The sequence below is a fragment of the Musca autumnalis genome, unplaced genomic scaffold (assembly GCF_047663935.1).
Source record: "Musca autumnalis isolate F117 unplaced genomic scaffold, ASM4766393v1 scaffold_1, whole genome shotgun sequence".
Classification (NCBI taxonomy): Eukaryota; Metazoa; Arthropoda; class Insecta; order Diptera; family Muscidae; genus Musca; species Musca autumnalis.
The window spans coordinates 221,193,960-221,217,129 of NW_027411644.1; the positions used below are offsets into that span (position 1 = coordinate 221,193,960).

At 40.3% G+C, this 23,170-nt stretch overlaps 1 protein-coding gene across 2 annotated transcripts in view; it reads right to left on the reverse strand.

Moving 5' to 3' along the window:
* Nucleotides 1-3,060: 3,060 nt before the first annotated feature.
* The window catches only part of Sox100B, a 140,249-nt gene continuing 120,139 nt past the window's right edge, over nucleotides 3,061-23,170 (reverse strand). For both annotated transcript variants that reach the window (XM_073964018.1, XM_073964019.1), the window contains 2 exons: nucleotides 19,604-19,750; nucleotides 3,061-5,522 (listed from right to left, as the gene is read on the reverse strand). In XM_073964018.1, the coding sequence (XP_073820119.1) occupies nucleotides 3,386-5,522; nucleotides 19,604-19,750 (2,284 nt within the window). In that variant the 3' untranslated portion in view covers nucleotides 3,061-3,385. The remainder of the gene's footprint in view (nucleotides 5,523-19,603; nucleotides 19,751-23,170) is intronic.

Consider the following 23,170-nt stretch of genomic DNA (forward strand, 5'->3'; position numbering starts at 1 on the left):
CTGATGACCTACCAGCCGAGCTGTTAAAAACCGGAGGCGACACGCTAGTAAGGTGTATGCATCGGCTAATTAGCTCCATCTGGCAGGAAGAACGCGTACCCAACGATTGGAACCTGAGCATCCTGTGTCCCGTCCATAAGAAAGGAGATAAGACTTTATGCTCCAACTATAGGGGCATAAGTCTTCTCCCTATCGCCTACAAGATATTGTGCGAACGACTAAAGCCCATGGTCAACGAAATAATTGGACCAACCAATGCGGCTTTAGACCTGCAAGTCCACCATTGACCAGATATTTACCCTGCGGCAAATCCTGGAGAAGACCCTTACGTTCAAATGTATTCCAAGTCATGTCTGAATTTGGTATCCCCGCAAAGGTCACTCGGCTTTGTAAAATGACTCTGGCACAAGATCTTCAGTTAAAATAGGAAAGAACCTCTCCGAATAGTTTTGTACCAAAAGATGTTTCATGCAAGGAGACAGCCTTTCGAGTGATCTTTTCAACATCATGCTAGAAAAGGTTATGAGAGAGGCAAATGTCAAAAGAAGTGGCACAATCTACACCAATAGCCACATGTTACTTGCTTATGCTGATGATTAGACAGCGGAATTTTATGCAACCCCTATTTTTGGTCCTACTCATGTCAAATTTTGAGACTGGGCATATTTTTGGCTTCTGATTACATTGCGATCGAAACATATGACATATGCAAAATTATGCAAAATGCATAAATTTTTGCATATGCAAAATTTATGCATTTTACATATTTTCTTATGCAACAAATATTTCAATAATAGGTACAAAAATGTTTGTGTGTAAAATTTTTCTGTTTAAAATTCTCTTCAGACAAGTCAATAAAATAGAGAAATGTATAACCACAGCCACAACCTTCAAAATACCGAAAATCGGGAGGTACCGCTCTATGGGGGCTATATGAAGGCCTGAACCTAAACCGACAAATTTTTGGAGGAAAGTTTTTTACCCCAAAGGAAGACTTAATACCAAATTTCAGCCATTTCGGAGGGATATTGAGGCCACAACCTTCAAAATACCGAAAATCGGGAGGTACCATTCTATGGAGGCTATATGAAGACGTGGACCTATACCGATAAATTTCAGGTGGGAAGTTTTTTACCCACAGCGAAGACAAAATGCCAAATTTCAGTCATTTCGGTGTGATATTGAAGCCACAACCTTCAAAATACCGAAAATCGGGAGGTACCATTCTATGGGGGCTATATGGAGACGTGGACCTATATGGAGAAATTTCAGGTGGAAAGTTTAATACCCCCAAGGAAGACCTAATCTAAATGTCAGCCATTTCGGAGGGATATTGAGGCCGAAACTTTCAAAATACCAGAAATACGGAGGTACCGTTCTATGGGGGCTACATGAAGACGTGAACCTATACCGATAAATTTCAGGTGGGGTGTTTTATTCCCCCAACGAAAACTAAATACCAATGTTCAGTCATTTCGGCGGGATATTGAGGCTACAACTTTCAAAATACCGAATATCGGTAGGTACCGTTCTATGGGGGCTATATGAAGACGTGGGCCTATGCCGACAAATTTCAGGTGGGGTGTTTTATTCGCCCAACGAAAACTAAATACAAATGTTCAGTCATTTCGGTGGGATATTGAGGCTACAACTTTCAAAATACCGAATATCGGTAGGTACCGTTCTATGGGGGCTATATGAAGATGTGGACCTATGCGGACAGATTTCAGTTTTAAAGTTGCATACGCCTGACGAAGACTTAATACCAAATTCAGCCATTTTGGTGGGATATTTAGACCACAAATCCTTGAATATATTTTTGAATATGGTTTTGCATATGCTCAATTTATGCAGATATGTACAAATATGTCAAAATATGCACGATATGCAGAATATGCAAAAATTTCTGGGCCTAATTCGTTTTATTTTGTAATAAAACGTGTTTCTGTCTAATCAGATTTTCTCTACGACCATCCTAACCATATATGCATTTGCATAGGATTCCGCTGTCTACTGATGATATAGACATCATGGGACGATCAGTAAAAGAAGTAACCGATACCTTTATGAAGGTAGAAGGAGAATCTGCTAAAGTGGGTCTGGCGGTAAACGGCGAGAAGACCAAGCTGATGGTGTCGACGCGCAATGCGTCCATTGTGTTGAAGTTGGTTCCTATAATTTTGAGGTAGTAAACGACTTCGTATACCTCGGCACCGCCGTAAAAACAACAAACGACATCAGTTGGGAAATAAAAAGAAGATTTGTATTGGCCAACTGATGCTACTTTGGCTTAAGTAAGCACTTTAAAAACAAAGCCACAACTCGTCAAACAAAAATAACGCTTTACAAAACACTGATACTACCCGTGCTGATGTATGGTTCCGAAGCCTGGGTACTTGCGCAAGCAGATAAGGTAGTGCTTGGTGTGTTTGAGAGAAAAATTCTTCGAAAGAAATACGGAACAATCTGCGTTGACGGTGAATATCGACGTCGCATGAACCACGAGCTGTATCATCTACATATACAACGACATCAGTATAGATAAACGTATCGAGATGCAGCGATTGCGTTGGCTAGGCCATATCATAAGAATAAGCGATGATGAACCCGCTAAAAAGGCGTATAAACATGGGTAAGTAGGTAAGTAATATATGTTCACAATTTTTCGTGAGAAGTTTTGGGACCACTGGGAACCACAAATCTCAAATTACACTTAGTTCGGACAAAAATTTAAACTAAAATAATTGAAAAAACCAAAAAATCCGGAGGTACCGTTACATGGGGGCTATACCAAACCGTGGACCGATATAGCCCATATTTTAACTTGACCTATAAAACACTCGGATGCAAAAATATAGAGTTCTAACTCAATTATTGTGGACGCTAGAGTGATTACAATAGACGGACATATTGACGTAGCTAGATCGACTCAGAATTTTTTCTTCATCAATAAAATATACAATTTATAGGGTCGCAAATTATTTTTTCGATGCGTTGCAATTGGGAAAAAAACTAACTTAATATACCCTCCATATTATGATGTAAAGAATTTAATTTTAATTTCTTTTTCAATTGTTTATTATTTTATTTCAACTAAACTACATTTAAAAAAAATAATAATACAAAAAATATTGAATATTGCTATAGCAAAAAAACAATGTGTTTTTAAAGCCACCACTTAAATTGCATATAAAAAGGATAATTCGTTTATCATAAAGGCTTATACAAAATACTGTCTGTCTATCGTTACAAGAACAAAAACAATTAAAAGCTATTGTTGATGGCAATTATTTGCCATAATTTGTTTATGTCATTTCATCAACTCTGCTGAGTAAACCATGGTTAAGAACTAATTAAATTTAATGTGTTTTTCTTTTTAATTTATTTATACATTATACGAAGTATTCCATTGCAATAGCTGATGTTGGTGTTGATGCTGCTGTTGTTGTTGATGTAGGTGATGGGGGTGAGGCTGTTCTTGTTGCTGATGATGGTTGACTGGTAATGTATGCTGAGACTGATGATGATGTTGTTGTTGTTGATTTTGTTGCATATTTCCATTGTGGCCATAGAGATTGGGGAAATCAGTTCCATTAACAGAATGTCGCAGTGCTGAGCCGTCGGTAACATGTGCATCTGTGGTTATTGTCCCTGCTATAGGTGATGATAAGACTCCCGGTACCGTACTTTGCATCTGTTCTGTCATGTAATAACAACTCATATTATCTGCTACAGTTGTGGCTGCTGTGATTGTAGGTGAAAACTTATGTGGCGACAATGAAGACGATGAACAGGATGTGGCCGAATTAGTTGATGATGGTGTTGGTGGAAGACATAACTTTTTGGCAGCTATGGTATGTTCCTCAAGCCCATGTGTATCTGAGTGTGATGTTTTCGCCGCATACATTAGGGATGTCATGGAATTATTCAAAGAAATTCCAGATGTTGTGGCTGTGGAAGATGAAGACGATGGGGAAGAAGTGGAGGAGGAGTTTTGCTGTGTTATGTTATTGATGTTGGTGGCTGTGGCCGCCGCCTCAATTGGCATTATTTGATCCATAAAGTATTGTTCAATGCTGGTTTCAACATCTTCATTTGTGCTGGCATTGCCAACAGCATCAACTTCCGATGTTAGATCCGTGGATGTGAATGGCGCCACATATTGTTGTGGATGGCCATTCAGTGTTGCAGCACTGGTACACCCCATCATTTTGGGCATTCCCACACTGTGAGTGTTGGTTTTGCCAAACGAAGGTGATGCCGCAGCAGCATGAAGAGGAGAGTGATGTGTTGTTGCTGCTGCTAGTGGTGGTGGCGTGGATATGTTGAAATAATTTAAAGGTTCAATGGTGTGCATCGTAGGAGACGAGGCAGCACAAGTTGTGTGGCGATATGCTGTTGTATATCCTGCCGGACTACCAAGTTGTCCATAATTTTGAAATTCCATAGAATTATGTTGATGGTGCTGGTTGTTATTGCCCGGGTCATTTTGCTCTAGCTGTTGTTGATTGCAATAAAATTGCAAAGCATAGGAGGAGTGGGGAAATTGATGATTTCCATCATGAATATCGACATTTATTGCTAATGGGGTACCACCTCCAGCATTATTTGCTGCCATTCCAGCAGTATTATAGGGATATTCATCCAAGGATATAAATTCACGTCCTTCAATATTAAGTAGCTGATATTCAGTTAAACCGCCAGCTCCTCCACCCACATCGCTGCTAACCTGTTGCTGTAGCAAATTTCTTGTTGGATGGCGTTGCTGATGCAAAGCCTGTGGCCCGTTCAAACGTGCTTGTTGTTGCTGCTGCTGTTGATTGCAATATGGTGTGGCTGGTGGTGTCAGGGGTTGGGAGTCATTGGGTGTTGTGGCACATGAAAGCAATGAACTACTGGTTGAACCAGGTGAATCCAACGATTTGCTATAATCAAAACGATTAAACATAAAATCTGCTGAACTTTCATCACCAACACTTGGTGGTGGCCCCAAGAAACGACCTTGAGTCAACAGAGCTACATTTTTGCAGGAATTCTTTAATGTTTCATTAACATCCATTGCAAATGTAGATTTTCCATTCACTGACATTGTCTGTTGCTGTTGTTGTTGATGCTGTTGTGGTTCACGGTTCCTTTGTTTGCCAATGGCTTTGTTGCCATTCAACCGATTTCCAGCTGTTGCCATGGTTTTTGATGACAAATGACTGTTGGTTGCTGCTGCCGTCGACAGTTTTCTGTTCTGACCATTTGTATGTGCTTTGGATTCTGATACTGCTGCTGTTGCTGCTGTAGAGCCATTGGTGTGATTCTTGTTGTGGCTGGTCGAACAACCATTTATCATTGCTGTAACAGATGCTTCCGTTTTTAGGCCATCAGTGTTGCATTGCACTGCACTGGACGTGAGGCTACGTCCTTTTTTTCTTCTTGGTTGATATTTATAGTCTGGATGATCCTGCTTATGGGTTTTGCGCAATTTTTCTGCCACATCCATAAATGGTTGCTTGTCAGAGTCTTTAAGATTTCTACAGGGGAAGAAAAGAAGAAAAAATAAACAAAATTAATATTGCAAAACATTGAAAAGCAAAAAAAGAGAAGTAAACTTAGACTTTTAGATGGACATTAAGATGACAAAAGACTTTTGAATAAAAAAGGACAATAAAAGTGAATTTTTTCAATTTTTTAAGAGCCATGGAAGAGGGCAATAAGCATGGATTTTTCGCAGTGAATTACCAAAAGACGTAAAGGTGACTATGGAATATGATATTCCGGAAGTGTTCAACAAATAACCCCGTATTTAAGGCGTGTGGGGGGAATACCATCATTAAGAACTATCCTCCAAACGTTTTGTGTCACAAAGATTCCGCTGCCAGGGCCTATGTCCAAAAAAGGCGTATAAAATGTGATATAAATGACGGTGTATTCAGAATGGAAAGGCTCAGGATCCGATGGTGTAAAAAAAATGGAATACGAGATCCAATGCTAAAATCAAAATTGAAATGTAAAGCAAGGGAGGGTAAATCTATTATCTTGTGGGCTACCTATGTAAGTGTTTTCGTTACATTTTTGACCAAACTATCTATAAAAACGGTACCTCCCGATTTTAGGTACTTTGAATTTTTGGTAACATTTTTTAACCGCACTAGCTAGCTAGTGGTCGGTTTATTTTGGTTAGAGGATTTTAGCTACATTTTTTCACCGAACTAGCTTTGTAAGATGACATTAACTGATACTAAGGAGACATCATTCCTTGTGATATATTCAACATCCTGCTGAAAAAGGTCTGGTCTGGTCTTGGGGGACTTTAACGCGCATCATGAGATGTGACATTCGGCATCTGAAACGACCAGAAAGGTGTACAGCGCTGGCTGAGCATATTGATAGCTCTATGTTTTGCACGGTCAATGAGGACGCTCCTACCAGAATTAGAGGAAAGTCTCACAGTTCGCCAGACGTAACCATCGTGTCACCCGGTTTGACAAATGACGTTACCTGGCAGCCCGTCATTTCTCTTGGATCAGATCAGATCTCCCCATAATTATCTGCATAAGCAGATCACCCGATTTCATTACCTCTGAACGCCAGATTTCAAAAAGTTCACCAATCACCGCTTCAGAGAACTGCCCAATCCTTCTGATGTTCGGGTAGCGGATAGGACATTCCGAGACATCATTACTGCCTACTCCAGTGACCTCAGAGTCAGGGAGCTGACACTAGAAGTTAAGAGCGAACATAAACAGAACAAATGGTTTAATCATCTGAAGAGTTGGAATATTGGTGCCGGTTTAAGTGAATTCTGGGCAACGGTTTAGTCACTCTCGAACACCGGAAGGAGGGAAGATAGGACCTCAGTCACGTTTTGCGGCTTTACGTTGACTGGCCCGAAGAAGTGCGCAAGTTATTTCAATCGACAGTTTGTCGAGCACCCCGGGAGTGACAGGGCGAAGAGAAGAGTACTACTTCGCATCAGATCTCTTCCTGTCGAAGATGAACCACCACAGTTTACAATGGATGGTGTTGCGAATGCCATCAGGAATGCTAAATCATCCAAAGCGTTGGGACCTCCATGGTAATGCTTAAACAGCTGGATGAGCCGAGAGTGGAGTATATCACTAAAGCTCAGAATCTGTCGCTAGCCATACTCACTGTTCCCGAAGTCTGGAAAATGAGCAGGGTGGTCCCGCTACTGAAGCTAGACAAGGATGCCAGCAAGAGTGAATAGTACAGGCCGATGTCGCTTTTGTCGCCTCTAGCAAAGACTCTTAAGGCCTCCCCAGCGTCAGAAATAGCTATCTAGTTGTCGATCATCAGCATGGATTGCGTAAACAGCCCAGCACGACAACAGCGCTGCACGCCATCTCCACATATATTTGTCGAGTACTCAACCAGGAAATGCCGTGTGATAGAACGTGGTTTTGTCGTCGGCTGGGGTAAGCTCAGTCACGTCCAGGGTCTCCATAAGTACCCACTAAGCCTTACGAAATGATAAGACTAGTATTCTCCCTTTCCTGGGGGCTTAATCGGGATTTATTGAATAAATACTAATTTACAATCTACTTGTGTTTAAATGCGATAATAATGAATTCAATGGGTATATATTTAGATTAATAGTTGGCGTTCGATTATGCAGACTCGCTGGGATTTGGCAGCTGAGGAGCTCGTGTTGAGTTACCGGCTTCTTCTACGAGGGAAACGGCGTTGTTTGTGTTTGGTGTTCGGCTGTAGATGATCGGGATGACGATGTATTCGGTGTTCGGCTGTAGATGACCAGGAAGACGATGAATTCGGTGTTCGGCTACAGATGATCGGGAAGACGATGAATTCGGTGTTCGGCTACAGATGATCGGGATGACGATGAATTCGGTGTTCGGCTACAGATGATCGGGAAGACGATGCTTTCGGTTTTCGGCTATATATGATCGCGAAGACGATGAATTCGGTGTTCGGTTATAGATGATCGGGAAGACGATGAATTCGGTGTTCGGGAAGACGATGAATTCGGTGTTCGGCTATAGATGATCGGGAAGACGATGAGTTCGGTTGCTGATGCCCGGGAACACGACGGCTTCGGGTATTAGTCTAGTTAGTCTAATTTCTACCATGCGCTACTTGTTTCCAAATACGGAATAGTTGACCCGAAGGCCCAGTGAAAGCCCAGTGGAACAGCTGACCCGAAGGCCCTGTGGAACTGCTGGCACGAATGCCCTGTGGAACAGCTGGCACGAAGGCCCTGTGGAACAGCTGGCACGAATGCCCTGTGGAACACCTGGCACGAATGCCCTGTGGAACAGCTGACCCGAAGGCCCTGTGGAACTGCTGGCACGAATGCCCTGTGGAACAGCTGGCACGAAGGCCCTGTGGAACAGCTGGCACGAATGCCCTGTGGAACAGCTGACCCGAAGGCCCTGTGAAATGCATCAACCACCACAACTTAATGTGGTAGCCTCCAAAATAATTTCCAACACTGTTACACCAGGTGTAAGTTGGCGGATTTACAACAGTCTTTTGTTCCAACCCGTGTAGCAAACCCCCCCTGCAGTAGTAAGCTCCCATTGTCAAGCAATTCTGGAATACTTTAGTGGCCTGGAGTACAGAGTGAATGAGAATTATTCGCAGTGCGCGTCATAATAGTTACGGCGAAATTGCACTGGAATTGAATTCTCCGTTGCGTTACATGTTATAATCCGACAGGTAGATAGATGTAATGTAGTGGCTGCTGCCTATTGAATGGCCGTTCAGTATGTTTGCAGTGTATCCGCTGGTAGCCGGCATTGTGTTGTTGTACTATGTATGTACGTGATAGTATTGTCACGTTACATGATGGTGGTGCTTGACTTATCGAAAGCCTTTGATACTGTCAGGCAATTCACGCTGTTTGATGACATTGAGCAGACAACCCTCCTACCAAGTCTGAAACGTTGGATAATCAATTATATATGTGGACGCCAGTCGTATGTGGAAATTAGGAACGAGAAGTCCAAACCCCGTAGAGTGAAACAGGGAGTTCCCCAAGGTGGGGTGATATCTCCGGAACTGTTTAACCTCTACCTTTCCTGTATTCCGCCCCCTCCAGACGACATTGAAATTGTAACGTATGCGGATGATAGTACAATCCTGGCGTCAGGTACCTACCTGATGACATCTCTGAGACACTGAACTCCTATTTAGCCGATCTTGACACCTTTTGCAGATATCTGCTACTGAATCTACGGCCATTCTGTTCACCACATGGAAGAGAGTTAAATGTCGTGGTCGATGGTAGCAGAATTCCGTCCACAGACTGCCTCAAAATTCTAGGGGTCACATTCGACACTATGTTCACATGGTCCGCGCATGCTGCAGCTATATGCGACAAACTGAATTGCAGAAGCAAGGTCCTCAAGTCCCTAGCCGGCAGCATTTGGGGTACAGATAAAGAAACCTTGTTGACCACATATAACGCGATAGTTCGGTCTGTGTTAAGCTACGCGACGGCAGTTTGGTCCCCGAATTTAGCTGGTACGCATTGGAAAGAGATTCAAACTTGACAGAATGCCGCCCTGAGAACAGCAACAGGGTGCCTCCTCAAGTCTTCAGTGGACCATCTACATGAGGAGGCAAAGATTCTTCCAGTACAGCAACACAATGAGATGCTTTCGTTGCAGTACTTGCACGGGTGTTACAGTGAGAGCCATCCCAATCACCCTCTGCTGGCTAAGCCCGACACACCCAGGCATGTCAGGAAGAATAGTCATGCTTTAGAGAGGGAGATTCAACCATATAGCAGAGAACCCCTAGATCAACAAGCATATCAGGCAGATCTGAATAGCATTAACACGGACGCAGTAGCTAAGGCCATAAGCAAATACAGTGTAAATAAAGTTCTCGGAGTACATCCCCATCGATCGCAGCTGAGGAGCGTCAGCTGCCACGACAAACCAGAGTAGTTTTGGCTCAACTACGCTCAGGATATTGCAGTCCCTTAAATTCCTATTGGGCAAGTATTGATAGCACCGTGCAAAACATCTGCCCAGTACCACCACTAATCTTTCTATAGAAGTCCACTAATCTTCCTATAGAAGACCACTAATTCCTCCCATACAATACCACTAATCTCCATGTAGAAGACCACTGGGTCTACTCAATAGGTCCTCTCATTGAAGAGCAATATGTCTTCTTATAGAAGACCACAAAGATTTCTTATAGGAGACTACTTGGTTTTCTTACAGGAGACCACTAGTTCTTCTTTTAGAAGACCACAAGGGTTTCTTATAGAAGAACACAAGGGTTTCTTATAAAAGACCATTCAATAAGTCTTCTCATTGACCCTTCTTTTAGAAGACCACTAAAGTAGACCATCTGGCCTTTTTATAGAAGACCACAAAATGTTTTTACCGAAGACCATTATGACTTCTTTTAGAGAGTCACTAGCTCTTGCTATAGAAAACCACTGCCCAGTATGCGACATGGGCCCGCACGACTCACTATACTATTGTAACTACCCTGCCAAACCTACTCCTGTGACTCCAGTAGATCTGTGGTTACATCCCATCGAAGCAGAAACTTTCCTGGAACTGGTGATAGATCCAGAGCCAGATTGAGCAGAAGAACGAACACGCAAACACACAATTTCTTATATAGGACAGCACTTTCGTAAAAAAGGAAACTAATTATTATATTTTAGTTCAATATGTTTCAAAGTGGGGCGTATAAAAAGTTTTGCCCGGTCGAGCTCAACACTTTTTAACTTGTTATAGATTTGTATTAAATTTCACTTAAATAAATATTTGAAATCCTTTCTTTAGAGTGCAGTTCCCAATGTAGTCTGTCTTAAATTCATCCAATATCAAACAAAACGAGTACATATACATTTGTATGTATATGTGTATTACTTTTAATAAAAGTTGTATGTTTGTTATGCATATGTATGTATGTATGTGCATGCCAACATTCCATTGCAATTCTTTTGATTCTCTGAACTGAAACCGCACATAATAATATTCAATTAATTCGTACGTCTTTAGAACTTTAGATGTTGAAAAATCACAAAAACAAAAATAACAAATTATTTATTTTGTTTTCATTTTATAATAAAGCATTTCTTTTATTTATTTAGCCTTTGTTAATTAAACATATTGAATAAAAAATAAAGGCAACAAAAAACTTTTTCAAATGCTAGAAAAATTTCATGGTTCAGTTGATAGTTGGGAATTGATAAGAAAAAGACAATTTCATGATTTATGCCTTTGCTGCTGTTCAGACAAATCATCGGAATTGTCATGGATGGATGAATATTTATTTTATTTTGTCTCTTTGTTGTTGTTACTGATAAGCGTGTGTTGTATTTTGTGTGTGCGTTATTTTGATTAAATTCTTGGTTGGTTTTTACTGCATTGCCTGTGTGAATTTTCGACAAGAATTTTAAGTTAATTTTATAAATCTAAAAAAATGATAAGTACATACATGATTTGTGGGAGCTTCAAATATCATTCAACTTTGCACAGAAAAAAAATTTATGTGGAAAATGTTAGCCTGGTAAAGAGACTGTGGAAATAAGGCAGCATTTTGGAAATTCTGTATGCTGTGAAATCATAGACGAAATTAAATGAATTTATGTGGAATTGAAAAACAAAAGCTTCCAAAAAGGATATGTTTTATTTAAAAAAAAAAATCTTCAATTCTCTTTAAACGACATGTCACAAACATTTTCTCAAAATTTCTACTGAAAATTACAACGAGGGTTTGGAAGAAGAAATTTTCATGACATCAAAAACAAACAGTGTACGAAATCATGCTTAATGGAACTTGATGTGGGCGTTAACCGTCACGAATATTTTCTCAAAATCGTTACCAATTTCGCACGAAATTGTAGGTAAAGTCTTCCATTGACATCTCTGGTTTATATGTTGTTATTTTTGTTGACCTTTTGAGTATTTATGTGGTGTATGTGAAAGCATGTAGTCGTGATAGGGCCGAATATGTGATAGTCTACATCACGGCATATTTATTAAAGGGGTTATCAGACCAAAAAAACTCATTTTTCAGAATTTTTTTTCAAAGAAACGACCAATATTTTTATGTAGCTCTTTCTTTCATCTGAAAGAGCACCACACCTTTTACCACCTTTGGAATTATTAAATGGCTACATGGGAAACCCTTTTTTGTTGTAAAAACTTTTGCGGTACCAACGAAAACGAATAGGCACATCTTCGTACATTTTTTGTGGACGTTTTAAGAATCTAATAATCTTGTCTTTAAGCGAAATAGAATTAAAAAAAGTTATTTGAAAAAATTATGAGCTGTAAAATCAAAATTTCGATTTTAACGAAGAAAAATTTACTGTTTTTTTCCAAAAATAAAGCAAACAAAATTTAAAAAAATGTCTCGCTAAAAGAGAATATTTTTATAAAGACGGGTTCTTCACGTTAAACGGTCATATCTCGATCTGTGATCGACGTGATATATACTTGAAATAAGCTAATATTTTTTCGATTTTTTTGAAAGTGAAATAAAATTCTACGAATTGTAAATTGGGGTAGTTGGAATATTTTACCACTTTTAGCAACACAATTGTTACCAATTTAAAGCTCAGAATGCCTTCTTTAATAGTGGTGGCTTCTGTTAAAAGCTTCTCAAACAAAGATGGGAATATGGGATGTATTAGCGGCTATTGGATATCTTCGTTCTTTGGCCACTTGCAGCAACCATCGTTGTAAAGGTGAGATTTTCTAATTAACGCTTTTCTTTTTAAATACCCCTGGGAGCTCCTATTTTCACCAAATTGACGATCCGATTAAAATTCCTATCTGTAACGTGATTACAAGATTTAGATGGACAGACGGCCAGGCAGACCGACTCACCTCGTCGAGGCATGAATTTTGGTATCAATCCCATAGCGGCTGGTTCTATGGAGGAATCTTCACCTCAAAAATTATTTGTATGTGTCCGTGTATTTCTTCACCACGGGAGCGGCAATACATATATTACGGAATGCCTGCTTTGAGCCCTTTTGGTCTGTGCCCGTATAGAGAAGAACCACTGGCCATGGATCTGTTCCATTTGTCAGAACCGCATCCACCACATGTCAACATCGTTGATATCTAATGGATATATGCAATGGGTGCACTTCCGAGGCTGCTCAGGTCTTAGTCGCCTACAGGAGAAACATTTTGGTAGCCGCGAATCAGGAAACAAAGTTCATCGTCATTTCTAGCTTACCAAACAAAGATGCGATGGTTACAACATTTTGTGGAGCGGAAAAGGAAGATTTGCTTTCATTATACAACAATCTGTCTTGAGCTTGACCATACATGGAATGTAAACTACGAGACTGGAGAGATAGATGTGTTTTTTTACATACCGCCGATGGACCCTGCGTTATATGCCTAATATTTATTTAGAGAGCCATCATCATCCAGCGTGATTCCAACTTCGTCGTCAGATTCATCATCGTCTGAATACGAGGCTCCCCGCAGTCTCGCCAACAGCAACAATCGGAGGATTCTTAAATACCGGTAGCCGCGATTCAGTGAACAAAGCTTATCATCATTTATAGCTTACAATGATGCGATGGTTACAACATTTTGCGGAAAAGGAAGATTTGCTTTCATTATACAACAGTCTGTCCAGTACAGACATATCCCTCTTGAGCTTGACCATACATGGAATGTAAACTACGGGACTGCAGAGGTAGATGTGATTTTTTACATACCGCCGATGAATATTTGCACCCTGCGTTATATGTCTGATATTATAGTTTGCTTTTAGAGAGCCAATATATATCTGCACATTTTGTACGGTGAGCGAAGACGCTACTACGAGGATAAGATTAGATTGCCACAGATCGCAAGACATCTCCATGGCTACACTCTGTCTGACACATTACGCTTCATTTCGCTTTGCTCACACCACCACCTTATCATGGTCTTTTGAAACTGAGATAATTTTCCGGTTCATCATCCCAGCTGCAGTAGATCGCTACATATGTTCCTGCTGGTCAAATACCCGAAATTAAACCAAATGTCCTAGCAGAGACGACGTGAATAGCAACTAAGCGTGACGGGCTTCGACGAACGAACCCTGACGACCCTAGGTTTACTTACTTGAGTTACTTACACTTGAAGTTAATAGGCTAGCAGGTGAGCATAAGCGGAAAAAGTGGCTAGACTAGCTGAAGCAATACAACATTGGTAGAGGATTCAGTAAATTTTGAACAGTTGTTAAATCACTCTCGAATCTGGGAAAGAAGAACGATGACAGTGACCGAAGGAATATTCAAATTTGCCAAAATTTCGCCCTGATAGCTGCGACAGGGTAACTCCACATGCTGACGATATTCTACCTCCTTAGGAGTTATCAACGTAAGCATCCCTGCTACAACAGGCTACACTCACCCAGATACATCAGGAGAGATCTTAATGATCAAAAGAGAGAGATCCAAAGGTAATAATAAGAATTGTTCCACAAACATCGTAGGCGGGCATGGGAGACTTCTATCATATCAATGAGTTCACCCCGATTCATATTAGCGATTGGCGTGTCCTAAGACACCACTTGTAAAGAAATTTTACATGCCTGAAATACTCAGGAAATGTCGCCAACATTACTGAGGGTTATTTTGAGGTCCAAAGGTATAAACGAAAATAACTCCAACTGGAAAGGTAAACACGAGCGGTTTTAGCGCAATTAAGACCCGGACGGTGTACCTTGGGCCCGAATTGACTGCACTATACCCAACATATAACCGGCAGTTTATGAAACCACGCGAAATTGATAGGGCGAAGAAAAACGAAGAAAGTGTGGTACGCAGTATGAGACTCATCTCAGCCGAAGAGGTAAGTAAGAGTACAGGTAAGAGCGGTGTTGCAGAGGTCTTCAGAAACGCGAAATAATTACATGTCGTGGGACCACGCGGGTTCTCAATTGTAAGGTTTGATGACACCCGAGTTAAGCATTTGACAAGTCTCTTCAATTTATCGTTAGCCACTGATATGGTACCAAAAGCCTAGAAAGTTGGCAGGGTGGTCCCGCTTCAGGCAAGGATGCCAGCAGAGCTGAATCCTGGAGGCACTACTCGTACCCATGATGAGAATCTGTTTCCCAGTTACTCAACATCAGCATGGATTCCCGAAAATATACAGTACCACAAAAACATTACGCGGCATATCAGATTTAAAAATTAATCGAGCTAGTCCAGCCTGTCATGAACTGGTTACCATCAACGATGTCCCCACAATCTCCATAGCAATAGTTCACCTGGAAAAGCACAACTAAATGGCTAAAGGCTTCACCAATGACGAATGCGTACCTTGACCTTGGACACAAGTGCATTATTAGACCGGATTTGGTAAAAGGGAAAGTATTGCCATAAAATGGAGTCAAATTGCCGCCGGCCATAACAAAGCGGTAAATTACATGGCATTGTGGTTGATATAGTGGACGAAGTAAAAATTGGTGCCTTTGAGAACAGCCTGAACATAAAACACCGCGTGCTAACTTGGACCAATGTCGAAATACCGATAAGTGTGGTTTACAACGAGATGACAAGAATGCATAGCTCCAGTGCAAAATCTGACGTGATAGCCGTAAATTTCTATGCATTGTAGGTGGTAGCTTCCGATAGTTTTGTTGGTATGAAAGCGGAAAGATCCCAGAAGGGAGAAGACACTGCGAAGATGTAGATCTAGGAAATGCCTAAAAGCGGTTCTGCAGTAAAGAAATACAAGTCCAATGAAGACCAGGTGGAATTTAGAACGAAAGAAGAAATTACGTCACATTCCCAAAAGGCATTTAAAAGCCTCTCCCAGAGTCATTTTGAGAGTAAATGTCGTAGGAAATGTCATCCAAATGAGCGACAGTCCAAGTTCAACCATGAGGACGGTACATCTGAGGCCAGTCCGAGTAACGATAACTGCATCTAGTTAGGACGAACAGGCCTAAGCGGGAGGCAATGTTACAAATGTCCAACCTATGGAACGGCAACTGTGCCTATTCGGGACGAACAGGCTTAGGTGGGAGGCACTGCTACGAATGTTACTAAAACCGTCAGTGAAGCTATGCGCTTAGTAAAGTAAAGTCGTGTACAAATAAGTGAAGTAAAGTCAATAAATCATTGTAGGACTTGTAATCTAAACGAATCCTAGTTTTATTTGGTACAAATCGCATCGAGGAATACTCGTAAAACAATGTTTACACGGGGTTAAGTTAAACCTAATTCCGTAAAAATATCAATCGTTGGCGGTCTAATTTCGACCACTAACCACAAGACCACAAGATATTGGATGTAACGTTCGATAGCATGTTTAAGTCGTTCGCGCAAGCCAAACCTATTTGCGACAATATCAGAAGTGGGAACGTGGAATTCCCACCTGGTTTGCTGATAAAGAAACCTTTTTGGCCCTAATAAAGTAATATGCCGGACTGTGGTAAGCCAATCGGGTATGTTCTGTCACACACTTCACCTCTCACTTCACTCCTCAAGCATTTTGCTCACCACATTTACGCTTAATTGTAGAGTATTTTATGGTCGTAGTAGGGTGTATTCTTATTTTTAAATACTCTAATGAATCTTAGACCGAGGAAATTCGCAAAAAATATGAGTAAATGGGCTTAAAAAATTCTTGAGGCGTGAAGTGAGAGGTGAAGTGTGTCCCAAAACATACCCGAATGTTGTATGCGAATATTAGCGCCACACTGTGAAGAAATATTCAAACTTACCAGAATGTCGCCCTGATGGCTGCGACAGAGTAACTCCACATGCTGACGATACACTACCTCCCTAGGTGTTATCAACGTAAGCATCCCTGCTACAACAGGCTACCCTCACCCAGACACATCAGGAGAGATCTTAATGATCAAGGGAGAGAGAGAGAAGTCCAAAGGTACAAAGGAAAAAAACTCCAAGTAGAAAGGTAAAGAAGAGCGGTTTTAGCGCAATTAAGACCCGGACGGTGCATCTTGGGCCCGAATTGACTGCACAATACACAAGATATAACCTGCATGTGGATTGGGACCGCACGATGCAAAGCATCCGTAAAACTGCCTAGATAAATCGACTCACATGCCTCTCAATTCTTAATGGAACCAGCCAGTCCAGTTTTACAAATTTTTAAATCTGGACACAGTGAAAACAGAACCGGATAAGTAACAAAGATATACGGACGGACACATTTGGGTTGCTACAACAATAAAAACTATACTCGCTTTAGTATATACAGGATCTTTGCAACATTTTTTGTCCGAACCAGATTTAATTTGATATTTGAGGTTCCCAGTGGTCACAAAACTTTTCCACAAAAAATTGTCAACAGACATAGGTCCTTGTTTTGGTATATAACGGTACCTCCGGATTTAAGGTATTTTGAGGATTTTATCTACCTTTTTGATCGAACTAGCTGCTATTTGACATTTGAGGTTCCCAATGCTTACAAAACTTCTCCCTCAAAAATTGTCAACATACCTCTCGATTTACTCTATTTTGAAGGTTTTAGCTACAGTTTTTAATGAAGTATCCGTAACTTGACATTTGAAGTTCCTTGCAGAGACGAAAATTCTGCACAAAAAATTCCTATCGTAGGTTCATGTTTTGGTATAGCCCCCATATAATCTCCAAATTTTAGGTATTTTTAGGATTTTAGTTACTTGTTAACATAGACCCGATTGGAGACACTTTTGGATACATTTTCCGACCTTATTTTGGCTTTTGGAAAGGATACTAATTATTCCATGTTCGTTGCGAATATTTAATGGTTGAAGGTATAAAAGGTTCGTCTAAACTTAACGATATTTATACCCTCAGCATTTATGCTAACGAAATAATGGTTTTAGACCCCAAGTATGTTTGGACGAAGTCCGTTTCAGACAATTTGGAGTGGAATTAGCAATGTCCGTCCGTCTGTCTGGCTGGCTGTAGCGCACGATAACTTTCGAACTGATTAACCGATTTCGTCCAAAATTTGGCCTTCGTAATATTTTGTCCAAACATACATAGTTTAAGTTCGACGATGAGCCACTCCTTCGAAAATGTACGGAAAAATTGTGCTCACGATAACTCTTGTAGTGAGTAACCATACCATGTACATCGTGAAATTTCTACCAGACATAGATATGGTACCAATATTGACTCTATCACTTCACTTCTTCGGGTACCTCCCACACAAAATTTCGGATAAGTTCAGTTTAAGACTTGCTCTCGAATAGTTTTGATATTTGTCACAGCCACTTGTATTCGCTGACTCCATTACGACCATACCAACTTTTTCAGGGGCAAGTCCACACTTCCTGGGAAAATAGCCCGAAAGGTGTAAAAACCCCCGTTGGAGCGCACAATAACACTGGAAAGGATCTGCCGATTCGGTCCAAAATTTGGCCATTGTCTGAATTAGTTAAGTTCGAAGAGGAGACATATCGGTACACTCCTTTAGGCACCTCCCCCACAGAAGTTCGAAACTTTTCACTAAAATGGTGCACACGATAATTTTCGAAGGCAGTCACCGATTTGGTCCATACTTTGCACATCGTAATATTTCTACGAGACTTATATTTGGTTCTAATATGGACTATATATATCAACTCCTTCGGGTACCTCCGATACAAAATTTCAGAAAAGTTCAGTTTAGAATCTGTTCTCGAATCGCTTTGATTTTTACGACGATACAAGTTTTTTTCAGGAGCAGGCCCAAACTTCCTGAGAAAATATCCCCAATGCTGTAAAAATCTCTATGGCATCATGTGTAGTGGCTGGACCGCACGATAACTCTGTTAGCCGATTCGGTCCAAAATTTGGTCTTTATAATATTTTGTCCACACTTAGTTTAAATTCGAAAATGGGAACTATCGGTGCGAGCCGCCCTGTAACTTCACCCCAGAAGATAAAAAATGTTACTAAAATAGTACCCGCGATATCTTTTGAAAGGAGCAACCAATTTGGTCCGAACTTCGGATCTCCTAATATTTTCTCCAAATCTAATTTAACTTCAAAAATCTGTCTTCTCGTTTAAATGGAGTGTAGAATCTGTTCGAAGATGCTTTGGGAAAATTATATTTTATATTTTTATATATTATATTATTCGTGGGGAAGTCCATGCTTCCTGACATAGTGGTCCAAAACCTCTAAGTTATACGGTGACCAACTGAAATGACTGGAGGGCGCGCTATTTATCGAAATAAAATAACTTCCAAAATAAACAATACGTTCCATTCCTTCAGGTACCTTTGAGCTTTAATAGATAGGGACACCAAAAATTCCCCCTAAATACACAATTTGTGAGGGAAAGTATTTTGGTTGTGTAGCCGGTATTCGATCTGTCCACATTCACACAGGATGGGGGTATAGCTGTAACGGCATAGTCGCCTGATACTTTTTTACTTGTTAGATGTTTTCAATTACATACACTGTAGTGAGATAAAGAATCAAATTATGCTGTAACGTCATTTAATCTTCCTTTACATATTTTTTTAAAGATTTCAAATTCCATATGCAGATAATAACATTTATTTTAAATTACCCAACTGGGAGTTGTTGGCATGAATTTCGATGATTATTATTATAAAAATTGAATGTGTGTTTTTTAAGGATTTACAAATATTAATACATACACACATTTGTATGTATATTGCTTTTACTTACTTCCATAATTTTCCCAACGATTTACTCAATTCGGAATTCTGCAAATGTGGATGTTGTTGAGACATAACACGTCTGGCCGCCTGGGCCCACACCATAAACGCGTTCATTGGCCGTTTGATATGCTCCTTCTTACGATCTGAAGGTTGCCTGTAAACAAAAAAATAATAAAAATTGATACATGAAAAAATTGAATGAAAACAAACTGTTACAATCAGACAAACACAAATATTCGAAACACACAAGATTTTTTATTGTTTCTTTAGGACTTTTCTTTGCTGGTTGTTCTTTTGTTTTCTTATTTGCCAATTTCAGACAAATTATTTAAATTTAAAGTAAACAAGAATCTGTTATACTGCTGCTGTCGCATACTAATGACACTCAATGTCTTGGCCAGAATGTTGACATAGAGAGTTTCAAAAAAACATTAACAGTTTACCTAGGACTTTTTGTTGCATAAACTTGTTCATAATGCTTGCTGATGCTAGGTCGCCTGCAGGCAATATTTGGCCATTTGACAATAAAAACACAAACAATACTTGGAACACTTTGAACAATTTGTGCACCATTAAAAAAGTTTGTGTTTAAAGGCCATTTATTTGTATACATTGAATAATTAGTTCTTTAATTGGTTCTGCAAGTTTATATTTAGTAAATTGAAATCTGTACGTTAAACATATTTAATTTGTTACTGGAAAGACTACATTATAATACTCGTAAGACGCAGGTTCCCTCAAACACACTGAGAATTGTTTTATCTACTTGCGCAAGTAGCCATTCTTAGCAGCTATAAAATAGAGTCAATATTTGGAAGAGTGTAATTTTTCTTTCACTGGAGGTGGCTTTGTGGGTGAAGTAGGGATGAACGATATCAAGGACCGTCTTACCTTGGTCCCTCTTTCAAATGGACACTGATCTCCCGTGGTGTCACCAGGGGAGCTGCTTTTAACATCCGTTAAAGGTAGTGAACTCACATGAGCCCCGCGTTCATCCATAAGAACCTTAAAATGTGGGTTGGGTAGTGAACTCACATGAGCCCCGCGTTCATCCATAAGAACCTTAAAATGTGGGTTGGGCGTTGGTCTACTTACCCATCTCTCCAAAACGGAACATACAAGAAAAAAGCAAAGATATAGAAAAACAAACCCCTCTTAGGTTGATGACCCCCGCAAATGTTTTAGGGACCATGATCTGCGAATCTGCAGCAGCAATGGTAACTTGCAGTTTGTGCATTGGCAGATGTACTTGAAAAATACAAGGCCGATATTGCTGACATACAGGAAAAAAATATTGGAAAATAAGTCACAACAGTACCTAAAGATGACAAGGTGCTCTCGAACCAACTTTAAATGAAAGGAGCTTACACCTGGGAAGTTGTTGCGGATTCTGAAACTACAATGTTCATAGATAAAAAAAAGCAAAAAAAAAACAAAAATTGCCGGAGCGCTTTTTAAATAAATCGCGGTCAAAGTTCACATTTTTAGAGGTTTTTAGGTTTTCACGATTTTGCTGGGAAACCGCAAGCGTGCTAAATGTATGCTCCGAGGAGCAAGTATAGACTCGGATCACCATCTTGTTTCCGCAAAGATACGCAGCAAATAAAGTAGCAAATAAAGTACGAACAGACCCAACACGGAAGTTGGACATTGGTATGCTGCAATCACAACAAATAGCCACAGCACATTCACTTAACTGATCCAATTGCTTAATCAAATCACTTCTCTATCTGGGAAAGCATTGCCCATTCCATGCAAACAGCCGCAAAATCCATACTTGGATACCAGAAGCCTCCGCCAAGAAATCCATGGTAGTCAACAATATCATCTGTTGGCCAAAATTTGTATTCACCTTATTTCATAACTGACATTGTTTGTCATATTTATGGTGGTGCCGAAGGGTATGAAGTCATTAAATACCTCCAAATTATGGTTACCAACTCCCACTGTTCTAATTTAAGGAAAGGAGGGGGCATCGATTCCTTCAATATGGTCTTATCCGCGTTTCCTGCCACACCTACTCTATCAGCTTTTCTTTGGTCAAAGGTGAATTTGCCAGGTCCACATCGAAATATTCGTCAAAGACCTTACACAGAATAAAATTCTAGGTCGATATAACCATGTCCGTCTGTCCGCCAGTATGTGTGTTGAAATCAAGAACAGCTCGCAATATTTAAGATAGAGCTTTATAATAGGATGTTTGGTATTGAAAATGTGCTATATCGGCCTACCTTTCGATATAGCCCCCATAGAACGGTACCTTCCGCTTATCAATATTTTGAAGTTGTGGCCTCAATATCAATATTGAAATGGCTGAAAATTGGTAATTAGTCCTCGTTTAGGGGTATAAAATTTACCACCTGAAATGTGTCGGTGGTATAGGCCCACATCTTCATATAGCCCTCATAGAACGGCCCTGCCGATTTTCTGTATTTTGAAGGTTGTGGCCTCAATATCCAAACGAAATGACTTCATGATAATGGTTAAAATGGCTTCAAATAGCCCTCATAGAACGGTACCTCCCGATTTTTGGTATTTTGAAGGTTGTGGCCTCAATATCCAAACGAAATGGCTGAAATTCATTTTGGGGTATAAAATTACCACTTGAAATGTGTCGGTATAGGGCCAAGTTATCATTTAGCCCCATCGAACAGTCCCTCCCGATTTTCGGTGTTTTGAAGGTCTCAGCGTCATTATTAAACCTAAATGAATGAACATTTTGCCTTTTAGGGCGAAGATCATTTTTATACCCTCAGCCTTTAGGCTAAAGAGGGTATATACACTTCGATACGATGAAAATGTACCTCATCGAAATAATGGATTTAGGCCCCAAGTATGTTTGGAAGAAATGTGTTTCAGACAATTTGGAGTCGATCGAGCCATGTCCCTCCGTCTGACTGTCTGTCTGTCCTGCTGGCTGGAGCGCAAGATAACTCTCGAACGGATGAACCGATTCGGTTCAAATTTTGGCTTTCGTAATATTATGCCCAAACTTAGTTTAAGTTCGAAGATGAGCTACATCGGTCCACTCCTTCCGGTACCTCCCCTTCGAAAATGTTCGGAAAGTTTGTGCGCACGATAACTCTTGAAGGGAGTGACCGATTTGGTCCATACTTTGTATAGCGTAAAATTTCTTCCAGAGTAATATGAGGTTCAAATATGGACTCAATCGGTCGAGCCCTTCGGGTACCTCCCACACAAAATTTCGGAAAAGTTCAGTTTAGGACCTGCTCTCAATATCGCTTTGATTTTTGTTGTAGCAACTTGTATTCACTGTCCCCCATACGATGGTACAAGTTTCGTCAGGGGCAAGTCCACACTTCTTGAGAAATTAGCCTTAAAGGTGCAAAAAACCCCCTATGACACCGTGAGTAGTGGTTGGAGCGCAAGATAACTCTCGAACGGATCTACTGAGTCGGTCCAAAATGTGGCCTTCGTAATATTTTTGCAAACTTAGTTTAAGTTCGAAGATAAGCCATATCGGTCCACACCTTCAGGTACCTCCACCAAAAAAGTTCAAAAATGTACGGAAAAATTGTGCGCACGATAACTCTGGATGGGAGAGAGCGATTTG